At 39.1% G+C, this 13,557-nt stretch overlaps 2 protein-coding genes across 2 annotated transcripts; both read left to right on the top strand.

Moving 5' to 3' along the window:
• Positions 1-4,157: 4,157 nt before the first annotated feature.
• On the top strand, positions 4,158-5,664 carry LOC135610237 (glycine-rich cell wall structural protein 1.8-like). The gene has a single exon (XM_065104492.1). The coding sequence runs from the start codon at positions 4,251-4,253 to the stop codon at positions 5,580-5,582; it is 1,332 nt and encodes a 443-aa protein (XP_064960564.1). The 5' UTR covers positions 4,158-4,250; the 3' UTR covers positions 5,583-5,664.
• A 4,393-nt stretch (positions 5,665-10,057) lies between these two features.
• On the top strand, positions 10,058-13,146 carry LOC135609091 (ubiquitin carboxyl-terminal hydrolase 20-like). Its single transcript, XM_065102181.1, has 6 exons — positions 10,058-10,313; positions 10,429-10,539; positions 11,732-11,904; positions 11,988-12,323; positions 12,404-12,523; positions 12,617-13,146. The coding sequence occupies exons 1-6, from the start codon at positions 10,289-10,291 to the stop codon at positions 13,028-13,030; spliced, it is 1,179 nt and encodes a 392-aa protein (XP_064958253.1). The 5' UTR covers positions 10,058-10,288; the 3' UTR covers positions 13,031-13,146.
• The last annotated feature ends 411 nt before the right edge of the window (positions 13,147-13,557 follow it).

Here is a 13,557-nt window from a genome sequence, read left to right as displayed (position 1 = left end):
TGATCGTTTATCGATGCTTAATAATCCTCGTATGGTTGGCTACCATGCTCGATAGTCGGCTATGCTAGATCTAGGATATCCAAACCTATAAGTCTGGTATCGAAGAGTGGAGCACTCATACAGGATATCCTTAGTGTCTTAAGTCTAAGGACTAGATACACCACTGGGACTACAGAATCATTATTTGAAAATAAAGTATTATCAACTATTCAGCATTCAGCGGATCAATCAATGAACTCATTCTCTAATGAGCACTTGTAATGTATCCCTAGTGTTCCCATACGAGCAACTATGAGACTAGCTACATCCATCATATGGATGGGTATACAACACATCAGTCTGTCCGATTATCTCGATATCTCTCTCGAGTAATCTATGATCTGGATTATTTAGGATCTATATTTAAAGGTAAATCGATCTCATTATCGTGATTTCATCACGATCCGATTCCCATTGCATAGATCCAATGACATATATATATATATATATATATATATATATATATATATATATATATATATATATATATATATATATATATATATATATATATATATATATATATATATATATATATATATATATAGTGATAAATATTAAAATATAATAAGCAAAAAGACTATGTGTTAAGTCACATGTGTCATCACTAAGTGATTGACTTGTATGACACATATGACTAGTACTAATAGGAATGAAGACATCATGAACATGATTCTAAAATATCATATAGGAAGAATTCTACCATATAGAATATCTTGAACATGTATAAAAGAAGCGACACTACTTACACTAAGGAAAGGATCAACCCATGCAAGAGTACACCACTAAGTTTCGATAATAAATAATGGTGTTCAGAATTTCTCCCGAAAATCACTCGGCGATGATGATGAAATACATAAATTTATACATGATTGAGTCTCTTCAAAGTATATAATATTTCGATCACTAGTAATATAGAAGTGATAATTGAGAGAAAGAATTATACTTGTAACGAGAAACCCTCGAAAACGACTAAGAGGGGCCACTCAAAGGCCTAAAAGAATTTCAGTGATGGTAATACTTCATCTTCTTTTCTTAAAAAATATTTATTTTATGATCATTATAAAATTATCATTCACTCTAGAAAAAAAAATAGAAGATTCATCTAGAACTCTTCCCAATGAAGTTATTAGAAAATAATCAAAGTTGGTGAATCATGGCCACGATTGTGGATGATAGCTTCATTGAACTTTCACCAATCTCATACTTAGATCTGAGTCTATAGATAATGGCTAAACTAAAAGTTATAAGCTCAAATTTAAGTCTTGGTCAAAAGATTTAAGAAGAGCTCTTCATCACAAAGATCCAAATAAAGAAAGAAATTATTGGTGTGATTTTGGATACCAAGTGCCAAAAGAACTTCATCTTGATTAGCTTGGTTAAAAAGCTTGGCGTCAATCTAGAGATGACATTACATCTATACCCATATTATCTTGGATGGCTTCATAATGATGTGGAGATGAAGATCAACCAATAATGCAAGATATTCTTTACTATTATAAATGAATTCATCAAGAGGTGACATATGAGGTGGTTTCACTTGATATATACCAAGTTATCATTGGGAGCCTCTACTTATAAGATCAAGATGTCATATACGTTTGTTAAGTCTAGAAGTATCTACTCCAAAAGAATAGATGGAAGTTCTTCATCACCCAAGATATAATAGATTTGATGAAACACTAAACATTCATCGGCTACGCAAAAAAGATGGTGAATGCTTGCCGAAGCTCATGGATCTTATTCAATATACAAAGAACCAAAACCTTCTTTTAACATGATGAAAGAGAAGGAGAAACCAAAAAGGACAACAATCTCGAAACCTCGAGAAGATAAAAAATGCCCTCGAGTCGATGATGATCAGCAACAACGAGAACCTCGTCAAAATGACATGCATAGATGACATAATCGAGCACAACGATGCTGACCATATCGATCAACTAAAGCAAAACATCTGACCTACAAGTGCAGAGAGAAGAAGTCTCAAAGTAAGATTCAACAAGACATAGATCACTTAATTATAGGATCCATAATTAAGGATGATCAAGCAAAATTTGAACCAAACTCTAATTTAGCCAAACTAGAGTTCGACTCCAATTTGATCTTGATTAAACTATACTAAGACCAAGGCTAATTTGAAGTTCAAAAATCAGATTCAAGTCAACTCTAAGTTCTAAAGGGTACAAGGGCTCTTCAAGCCATAACTACATTAAAACTCTCCAAGTCGGAATCTAGCTAGGATTCCATCCCTTATAAAAGAAAAAAAAAAAGAAAGACCCATCTAAAGTATCCAATAGTAACTCAATCTCAACCTTAATACGATAAATCTTAATACCATAATGATTAGTATAGCCCCTATCAACTAAGATAACCATAATTAAATTAGTGTTTTCGATGACCTTAGTCTTATAGATGTAAGAGGTTACGACACAACACATTAAAGTATCCGAGTCATGTTCTCCTTTAAATATATAATCCATCTTAGGTTGATAAAAAGAAGAATAAAAAAAAAAGAGAAGAAAGAATATGGGGACAAAACTTCCACTGTATAGGTCCAATGTGTAGGACGACAGCAGCGCTCTTCTTTCCACTTGAGCGGGGGACCCGAGCGCGTGTGGATCGATCGACCTCAAGCATATGGGCGTGAGTGGGCAAAAAGCACACGGCGTGGCTCAGCCCCACCAATGGACCTTCGCTGTTGTTGTGCATGCTGCTGTTGCGTTTCCTTCTGTCATGCACCATCCACGGAGCGGATATGGTTTCTTTTCTCTTATGGCCTCCTTTATCTTCATCTCGGCCGTGAATGGCCAAACCCTAATCTCTTTCACATCCAGACTGGGCAAAAGGCTGTACCATATGAGCACCATCTCTTGGCCTCATGCAGCATGGCTTTCACAAGTTATGATGACCATGTTCTCTGTTCCATGGTAGCTTGCTTGAGCGACAGCTCTTCTGGTCAACAGTAGCAGTGAATACAGGATGGTCGCACGCCACTGCAAATCCAGGTTCTTTTTGACGCTTTAATGACGTCATATAGATCAAGTTAAAGAGGAGAACTAAAGTTTTTTTAACCATATTTTCCTATGATTTGATAGAACAATGTCTAGGATCCTTATGGAAGTGCTTCAACAGGGTGGCTTCGAGTCTTTGCGTGTAAAACTCGTCGAGCCAATCACATGTACAAAATCAATGATGTGGTCTTCAGTAAAATTTTTCTTTCTCATCATGAATCAGGTTGAATTTTGAAGTTACATCTCTCTCTCTCTCTCTCTCTCTCTCTCTCTCTCTGTGTGTGTGTGTGTGTGTGTGTGTGTGTGTGAATAAATAAGCTTCTGTCTTAATTCGTTCAAGTAATCTCATCTTAAAGGAAGTTCTGAAGATATATGTTTGTAGGTTTGGCACGCCCTTCCTCGTCACCGCTAGCCTTGACGATTACGGTTAACTCCATATGCAAGATCCATTAGCCTCATCAGAATGATTGCGTTGTATCTGTATTTGAGGCTCGCCGTAGAACTCTAGTTGTGTGGCCTTTGCATGGTCAACGCTGCAATTTAGCTCATTCTTCGAACACAATTTAGCAGAAATCGTACAGAATTTAGCAGAGCACTGCGAAACTCAATGTGAATTCGACATTCTATTTGTTCTGAGGCAAAAGTTATCTTTCAACCCCACAATGTGTACCACCGTATCCAGAACTCCAAAGTATGCTTCCAAGTGGGTCTCTGTTCTGGTTATGGAGACCTTGCTCGTGAGCAGGTAGGTCCTGCTTGGAGTGCAATAGCACAACCAATCGTGCGCTATTCCAATAGTTCCAGCTTAGGATGCAGGAAAGCAGCGCTGCTGAGGAGTGGAGAAAAGGCTAAGAACGCATCCAAGTGATAGAGTAATCTGTTGATGCATGCAGTGATCATAGTAAAATGACCGGACGAGTTGGGTGAAGAGAAAACGTAAGGAATATTTTGCTTAAAATTTCTTCGATTGGTGTAGTGGGCATGGGAAGATGGAGTTTGCACTACAGCAGGAACGCAGAAGCTTGAGAAGTTTCGTGTGGGGGCACACATGGTGTGCACTGCTCGCCGTGCATGTATGTGCCCAGCCACTCCCAACTGACCAGCTCCACACATTACACTTCAACCATCTCCACTCACCATCTCCATAAATGCCCAACCTCTTGCTGTGTTCCATCCCATCCTCAACGCGAACTTGGTGACATGGGCACTTCTCCCGCTAGCGTTGCTGTTCCACTCCTAGTGTTGCTGGGTGCAACCATATGTATTGCCTCTAGGGTACGCTTCGTAGAGACAGCGCCATATGGTGCAGGCCACGGCATTGGTGGGGGCTCCGGCTACGCTGCTGGAGGTTCTGGCGGTGGAGGTGGTGGTGGCTCTGGCGGTGGCTATGGAGTTGGGGGGCAGTTCATCCCTGGTTATGGTACCGTAGGGGAACATGGCGTTGGCTATGGTAGCGGCTACGGCAGTGGTGGCGGTGGTGGTGCCGGCTATGGTGGTGGAGGTGGGGGAGGTTCCGGCGGTGGTTATGGAGGTGGGGGAGAGTCTGGTGGTGGTTTAGGAGGAGCTTATGGAGGTGGATACGGTAGTGGTGGAGGGAGCGGCGGTGGTGTTGGATATGGAGCCGGAGGCGAACATGGGATTGGCTACGGTGGTGGGGGAGGTAGCGGTGGAGGAGCTGGTTATGGTGCTGGATCTGAACATGGGGTTGGCTATGGGAGTGGAGGTGGTAACGGCGGTGGCTATGGTGCTGGCGGTAATGGAGGTGGAGGTGGAGGTGGTACAGGCGGTGGTGTCGGTTATGGTGCTGGCGGCGAGCATGGAGGTGGTTATGGTGGCGGCAATGGCGGTGGCGCGGGCTATGGTGGCGCTGGCACAGGCGGAGAGTATGGTGGTGCATATGGAGGTGGTGGCGGTAAGGGTGGCGGTGGGGGTAGTGGCTTCGGAGAAGGTGGAGAACATGGTGTAGGATATGGAAGCGGTGGTGGCAGTGGCGCGGGCTATGGTGGCGCTGGCACAGGCGGAGAGTATGGTGGTGCATATGGAGGTGGTGGCGGTAAGGGTGGCGGTGGGGGTAGTGGCTTCGGAGAAGGTGGAGAACATGGTGTAGGTTATGGAAGCGGTGGTGGCAGTGGCGCTGGTGGTGGGTATGGTGCTGGAGGAGCACATGGCGGTGGATATGGTGGTGGTGGTGGTAGTGGCATCGGTGACGGATATGGAGCTGGAGGAGAGCACGGTGTTGGTGGAGGTGAAGGATCCGGAGGTGGCGCAGGGTACGGTGCCGGCGGGGAGCATGGAGGTGGGTTTGGTGGTGGAGGAGGAGCTGGTGGCGGTGCAGGGTATGGTGGTGCAGGAGGTTATGGAGGTGGCGTTGGCGGTGGATCAGGTGCCGGAGGTGGATATGGCGGAGCTGGTGGATATGGAGCTGGGGCTGGTGGAGGCTCAGGTGTCGGAGGTGGACCTGGTGGTTATGGAGGCGGCGCTGGTGGTGGTTCGGGTGCCGGAGCTGGCTACGGTGGTGGACACGCTCCTTGAGAGAGACCTAAAGAAGCCCTTGGAATCTATCATCTATTATAAGTTATTTACGCTATAAAAAAAAAAAGAATAATTATATTGTTGTTGGTGTTGTGTATGGGCTTCAAGTTTGGTATTGCAAGCTCTGAGCAATGTGTGGATTGATCGTATGAGGGTACTTTTAAAACCTAAATTCCTATTTGCATAATGTTTGGTTGATCGAGTCCTTATTCGTTTTGTGTTGGGATAAGGGATCATTTGGTTGATCGATCATTACTGTTGATGGACTTAATCTTGATTATGAGTTCGGTCGATCGAGATGTGGACGGTTCCTTTAGCATCAAAATTTACTCCCCGATCAACATGAAACTAAATGATCATACGATAAAATCTCATGCTAAATAATAATATATAAATATCATTAACGAAACTAGTGACACAAACTCTTTCTCCCCTTTTGCATATGTAGTATGACAAAATCGAGCCTTTATGGTAAGAAATATCTACTTCTCATGATCAACAGTGATCACGCACCCCCCCTCTCCCACAAAAATTAATAAAAATTAATTTATCCAAAGATAGACGTAACTATTAATTTATCGATTATCGTTCGATCACTCGTACTGTTATCTACATCTCCAATGGTAAGTTGGATGCGTAAGTTAGATGAAGAGAAAAATACTTTTAATCAAAAAAATAGATATATTTATTATTTATCATAAATTAATAAACATATACAGCAAAATAAAAAGTGACTTTAATAAAAAAAAAATAACCCACAAGTTTTACATTTAAATTATTTAAAATAATTTTGAGTTGGCATCATAATCCCACTTTGGTTCTACAATTATAAGCTAAGCGCGTGAGACCTGTAATCATTAATAGTTATTTATTCACTATTAGAAGGAGATAAAAACATGATAGAAATTAATAGCCTTATGCTTTAGATTAATTAAAGATATGAGTTACAATTTAGGGTGCGAGTTAGAAGTACAATCCAAGTTTCATTAACTATCATCTCTATTGATTCTATCTTAATTGATTTGGACTCCTTATCTCCATCACGTAAGTCGAGTGAGATGCATATTCATATATTCGTTAAAAAAGATATTTAATCCAAATAATAATAATAATAATATTATTATTAAATTTAATATACATTTAATAAGCACAAATATTATAACATGATAATAAAAAAGGCAAAATCCTTAAAAAAACAACCCTTTAGTTTTTTTTTTTGTTTAGAGTGACCCTATTTGGAGTTTTTCTAATTTTTAAAATAACAATTATACCCTCAACAACTCCTCCTTTGTCCCTTTCACTGTATCTCTCTTTTCAAACTCATATTGAACCAAAAAATTCACTAAACAACTCATTTAATTAAAAAAATAATTCAAATGAATTGATTTAACCGACTCAAAACTTAAATCACTCCAAAATAACTCATAGTTAATAAATTAAATAATATATTTTATATTAATAAAAATAAAATATAAAATTAATCTTAAACTTATAAATATAAATACTATAAAAATAATAAAAATTAGATTAAAAGGATAAATTGTTTGAAAAAGTTTGAAGTTTTTATTTTATTTTTGGTTTATTACCATGGAGTGTCTCCTTTTTTTTTATTATTATATACCATCTTTTTTGGTTTAGTATCATAAAGAGCCTCTAAGTTTATGACCTCCATCTCGTTAGTCGTCACCAAACCCCTTCTCTTCTCTCTGTTGGTGTGACTACCAACTTGATGGCAAATTGGTGTTACTAAGACATAATAGAGGGGAACACATACGAAGGGGAGCTGATTATATTGAGATCTAAGGAAGGAGAAAAAAATACACACAGGGGAAAAAGGGTGGGGAAATGACACTGAGGTAAAGGTGGTTGATACGGTCTATTTTAGGTCTAAGACACGTTACAGTCGATATCATATGCCAGGTCAGAATCTGTACTAAGGCGTTGTTCGACCCGCGTACCACCATGCTAACTCAAGGATCAGCAAGGGGAATACTCCCACACGCCAAGTCGGAATCCGTATTGAGATGCTGTTCCACATGTCCTGTCCCAAGAACCTGGGGCGGCGCCGTCTGACACCACTCCGTGTGTCCCGAGACAACAACCGGTTAGAAGTGTTGTCTCAACTCTCGAAGATCAGGGGTCATGCCAAACCTGCGAGCAACCTACCCTCGTACAATAGTATAAAAGCCCCTGGTCGGCATCCGGCTAAGAGGAGACAAAAAAAATAACTTCAACCCATAATTGACTTGCTCGTCGGAGGGGCCAAAGTCGGAAATCACCTGACGAAGGCCATTTTTGTAGGCAAACGACCACCCACGAGCCCCAAGGGCCTCGACCTGGGAATCGTCATCCTGTGAACGAAGGCGAGCTGCCAACCAGCCCGAGAACGGAGAGACGTCGCTCGACGCAAACAATACCCGGATTGAGAAACGCTGATCAACACCCCGCCGCGAGGGTCCGACCCACCTTGGCATCCAACTTAGCCGATAGAGAACTCCCGACATCGACACATTTATTCTCCAATAGTGGTGACGAATGATATAAAGGCCAAAGGTGAGCTCATTTTACTTTCTAAAATTAAGAGACACTCCACATGAAAAATAAAAAAGGAGCGTCGTATGAAAAAAAAATACAAATTTGAGGTTTTCTTAAGAAATTTACCCAAAATAATGGCTTAAGTCGAAGTTTTTAAGGACCGAAATAAATAAAATATTACGTATTTTAAAATTTTAAAAATCATAAAAACTAGTCATGTAAGATTTCGTAATTCATTTTAAAGTTATCTTCGAGATGAACATTTTTTATAAATTATGAAAGCGAGTTATACTGTTTTTGAATAGAATCTAAAGACAATGTAACTTATGTCTCTAAAATTTTTTTCCTTCAAACTTTAAAAAACCTTCTTTAATAATAAACTGGTTGAACAATTATCTTAAATTGAGTGAAATAAAAAAAATAACAATTTCAAGCTGTTAAAACCTGAAAAATAAGAATACCTATTTTAAAGGCTACAGAATAAATAAAATAATTATTTAGGCCTTTGCGGATTATTTATAAGATTTTAAAAAAAATTGAAAGTTTTAAAAATAATGGAATATGAGTAATAGAGTTTTTTAATGAGGTTACATTATTTTGAACGTAGTGCTACCGTATTCAAAAACAGTGTAACTCAAGTATTTAAATTTTTTTATTACATCAAAACTTCATAAAATATTCTCTAATAATATTCAAGTGATTGTTTTTATCTCAAAGTGGTAGTAAATTCACCTTAGGGTAGATTTATAAAAATAAAATTTTTTTCATGCTTTTAAGGGCTAAAATATCTATTTTAAATGCTCTAAAAAAAGAAGAAAAAAAGTCATTTAGGAATTTTCATGTCTTTTACAAATTAAAAAAAATCTGAAAATTTAAGAATTCTTAGAAAGAGTGAATTTTTGAGTTATATTATTTTTTATTGAGATTAAACTATTTTTAAATAAGACCCAAAAATACTGTAACCCCATTAAAAAAATAGTGCAACTCAGATCTCTAAAAAAATTTTGTATCCTCAAAATTTAAGAAAACATTCTATAATAATATTTAAATAGATTTTATCCCAAGGGAGTTGTAAATTCACCTTAAAATGGATAAATTTAAGAAAATAATATAATTTCATGCTTTAATGGCTGAGAAAAATAAAAAAATATAAAAATAACATCTATGTTTTCTTAAGTCATTTCCATGGTTTTATATAAATCCAAGATATTTTGAAAAAAGTGGAATGTGAGTTGCATTGTTTTTTATTGAAACTATAAGACACCGAGATACTATAATTTCATGCTTTATTGAACATTATTAGTTTATGATCAGTCTAGTGTCTTTCATTTGGCAATTTCAAGAGACATTTGGATTTAGCTTAAAAGGAAGGGAAAAAATGAAAAAGAGAAAGACAAATTATTTGTTGAGGCTATTTTTATCCAATTAAAAAAATTAGAGATTTTTTTTTGGAAAAAACGAATAAAAAAATAGAACTACTAAGTGAAAAAAAAAGGAGAGTTTATTTAAAGTAGGAATTTATTTTATGAAGTTTATCCTAACAAAAATGGATTTTTCCAGTGTCGTATTTGGGAAAAAGAACACTTGTCTTCAAACTATTTGCCAACAGCGTATCGGTGAAGAAGTCTAAGTCTGCCGAACTTGTGTCCGTGCCGCCTCTTCCCTTTTTTAAAGCGTCGTGGTGGTTTCCCTCCCTCCCCCTTCCCGAACCCTTCTTGTACCACCAAATTGCCAATTCTTTAGAACCCTAATCTCTCTTCAATAAGTCGGCCTCTTCCTTCCTTCGCATCAACATCATGGTACTGCAAATTTTCATTGTATTCTAGGGTTTAATTGTCGTTCTTTTTGTGTGTGTTTGATTTCTCGACGTCTATTCCATTTAGTTCGGTCGTGATTTCGCCGACGCGAAACTGTTTCTCCTTTCGCCTCTGTCTATGAGTTACGAGCCCGGCGTCGTGGTAAGGATTCCTTTACCTTCCTCGTATCGTCTACGTTGTGATCGGCTCTTGAGAAAAGGTTCCATCTTGGATGTGATTTTGACGCGAATCCGTTTGCCGCGGTTGGTACCATCGCAGGGAGCTGCTCTCTTCAACTTGGGGAATACGTGCTTCCTCAATGCGGTTCTGCAGTGCCTCACGCATACCGTGCCCCTCGTACAGAAGATCCGCAGGATGGATCATCCTTGTTCCTGTTGTGGTATGAGATGTTATGGTTCATCCTTTAAATCCTCTCTTCTCAGATTTGCGTTTATTTGGGATTTGTACTATTTGCTTACTCTAAGACAAAGTAATGATTGATTCTGGAACTCCAGGTGATATTGGAGGTTTCTGCTCTTTCTGTGCCTTGAAAGGACACATCAATCGTTCTTTGTTTCTTTCAGGATATGTGATCTCCCCAACAGATTTTGCTAAAAATTTGAACAGTATGCTTCTCATTCTCCTATTATGCCATCTATTTATTGTTTTGTTAATGTGCTTGATACATGCTGATGTTTCTATATGAAATCTGGAGTTTTGTTGTTCCTATTATTCTTATATATCGTATACCAAATATAGTTTTCATTTTAAATGATATCCTGGATTGTCCTGTGATCGTTTTACGATCGACTGTGTTTTCCAAATGCTTATTGATATTGGAAGCCCATATATCCTTTTTCTCATGAGTATAAGATAATCCAATGGTGATGTTTATAGAGGATTTCGTAATGCGAGTTTGTGCATGTCTCGCTCGTTGTCAGTCCAATAAATGTTATAAAAAATTATCAACGACGTGTAAGTTAACTCGATATGGTCCAAATCTAAGAGTATAAGATTTTTAAGATAATTTCGAGATGGCTCCAAGGTGGAAGTGTTGAGCTCCCGAGGTATCACCTGTACTAAGATCGTCGGAAGAAATTTTTTGATTTGATCCCTTTGATACTCAAGTGAGTGACCGAGGTCTCTTAATGGGTGTGGATATTTTTGAAAAGAAAACCTTCTAGCGTAGCGTCGGGATTAGATTTTATACTTGATCTTAGAGGGGACTACCTATAATCGTCTTGACGTCCTCTTTTTGGTATTTTGTTCATGTGGGCGACAAGGGTAACACAACCCCGAATCATCTACTAAGATAGTCGGAAGAAATTTTTTGATTTGATCCCTTTGATACTCAAGTAAGTGACCGAGGTCTCTTAATGGGTGTGGATTTTTTTGAAAAGAAAACCTTCTAGCGTAGTGTTGAGATTAGATTTTATACTTGGTCTTAGAGAGGACTACCTATAATCGTCCTGAAGTCCTCTTTTTGGTATTTTGTTCATGTGGGTGACAAGGGGAACACAACCCCGAATCATCTACCTTAGACTTTTATCCATGTCAATAGATAGGTGGAGGATGACATGAATCTTTTTCTTCCGAGTAACGATTATGTGTCGGATGATGATTGAGAATTAATATATTTCCTATCAAATAAAAGTTTTCAAACTTCAGGTTGATTAAGTGATTTTGACTGTCACATAAGATTGAAATTGTGTACGTTGGTCATTAGTATGCTTGTTTAAACAGAGCAAAGTATTAGATAGTATCTTTTTCTATCTCAAATGTACTGAAATTTGGAACACTTAACCATTGGATTGGCAGAAATATCACCACATTTTCAGTTAGGACAGCAAGAAGATGCACACGAATTTCTCCACTCCTTGCTGGATAATCTACACACTTGCTGTCTTGGTCATTGCACTACAGATCAGCCATCTTCATTAGATGAAGACAGCCTCGTCAAGCATGTATTTGGAGGCCGTCTTAGAAGCCAGGTAATTCTGAAAGTCCTTGTTAAGATGGTTGCGCATTTCTTTGTTCTCTTCTTCGTTTATATGGTATATTTTCATTGTTTCAGCTGCGATGTCGCAATTGTGGTCACTGTTCAGACACATTTGAACCGCTGCTCGATCTCAGCTTGGAGATTGATGATGTGGACAACATCGTAGATGCTCTTGCGTCTTTCACCAGGTCGGAGAAAATTGATGATCCTGACATCAACTTCACTTGTGAAGGCTGTAAGGCCCAAGTGTCGCTGGAGAAGCAGCTTAAGCTGGACCATACACCACAAGTTCTCACGCTCCATCTCAAGAGGTTCAAGAACAATGGGGTTTTTGCCTACAAGCTTCGCAATCCCGTGGAGTATCCATTGGAACTGGACCTGACTCCATGCCTTAGCTGCCCAGTAGATGAGGTTTGTGTTCCTTCAAATTTCTTGCTGATTGCACTTCAGAACAAAATCAACTTCTCATGATCTATACTCAACTTGTGCAGGTCCACTCAAAATATGATCTTTATGCAGTTTTGCTGCACATTGGTTCATTAGAATTTGGACATTATTTCTGCTGCATTCGTTCCTCTCCGAGTACATGGCATTGCATTAATGATTCGAAGGCAAATTCTGACAAAATTTCTTTCTTTCTTTTACTGAACTTCCATGGGAGGGAGGCATAATTATGGTGCTTACTTTTTGATGTTTATCTGCAGGTGTTTAGAGTCTCTGAAACTGATGTATTAGCCCAGGATGCCTATTTGCTCTTTTATGTAAAGCAACGATCGTCGTGCTGGTTTTCGAACTTAATGGACGAAATTAAGACACTAATGGCAACTGATAGTTCCCCATCATCTGTGCTGGGTCATGCACAAAGACATGATCGCTCATCTTTAGTTTACGAGGATGGTTGCAGTAGTTCTAGTGTCACCTCCGAAAGACATGAGGACGCTGATCCATGCAACGATTCTTCTCCTCCCGGCCCAGTCAACAATGATGCGTTCATCCGTGAAGGAGAAGGACGTCAGATAGAAACTCCCTTGGGAACATTCAAACTGAGGAACCATAAGAATAGTTGTGATGAGGATCTGTCTGGACCATCTTCTTGCACATCCTGCAGTCGAAGCTGAGAAAGCTGTCACGCTTATCGGCTTGCCATAACCAATGCAATCGATGGTCCATTTCTGACCCGCATCTGGACAACATGTTTGATATTGAACCGCTGGGTGAGGTTCCTTCATCTGAAGGATCGCACTCATCATCAAGCAGCTCGTTTTCATCTTATACCAATCTGCTTGGTTTCAGGATTTCGAAACATCGCTTTCTTCAGTGCTTATCTTTACATTCATATCTGTGAATCTTGCAGATATCCTTAATGGTACGACAGACTGGGAAGGATGTCCAGATCAAGAGAACAGCCACCTAACCCGAGAGTCTCGTGGCAGCAACATGAGTAAGGTTGGTTCGAATGCACATTCTTAGAGCAGCTGTAACGCGAGCATCAGAGGTCATCCCTCTTTCATCGATGGCTCATATTTGGGGTTCCGATATAAAGAGAGTGCCGAAGGATCCTACTACACCATCTTCTTGTTAGACATAGGGCACTTGTGTGGCAGGAGTCGAAGTCACTGTTCCTTTGGATTCCCCAGCCTGCAGA

This window comes from Musa acuminata, chromosome BXJ2-4 (assembly GCF_036884655.1).
Source record: "Musa acuminata AAA Group cultivar baxijiao chromosome BXJ2-4, Cavendish_Baxijiao_AAA, whole genome shotgun sequence".
NCBI lineage: Eukaryota > Viridiplantae > Streptophyta > Magnoliopsida > Zingiberales > Musaceae > Musa > Musa acuminata.
This window is presented reverse-complemented; position numbering and strand designations above follow the sequence as displayed.

Bases quoted from the DNA above. Each gene is read 5' to 3' on its own strand.
- LOC135610237 (XM_065104492.1), top strand. From the start codon at position 4,251: ATGGGCACTTCTCCCGCTAGCGTTGCTGTTCCACTCCTAGTGTTGCTG.
- LOC135609091 (XM_065102181.1), top strand. From the start codon at position 10,289: ATGGATCATCCTTGTTCCTGTTGTG. The intron at 10,314-10,428 runs GTATGAGATGTT...CTGGAACTCCAG, and splicing joins TCATCCTTGTTCCTGTTGTG to GTGATATTGGAGGTTTCTGC. The intron at 12,524-12,616 runs GCAAATTCTGAC...GTTTATCTGCAG, and splicing joins ATTGCATTAATGATTCGAAG to GTGTTTAGAGTCTCTGAAAC.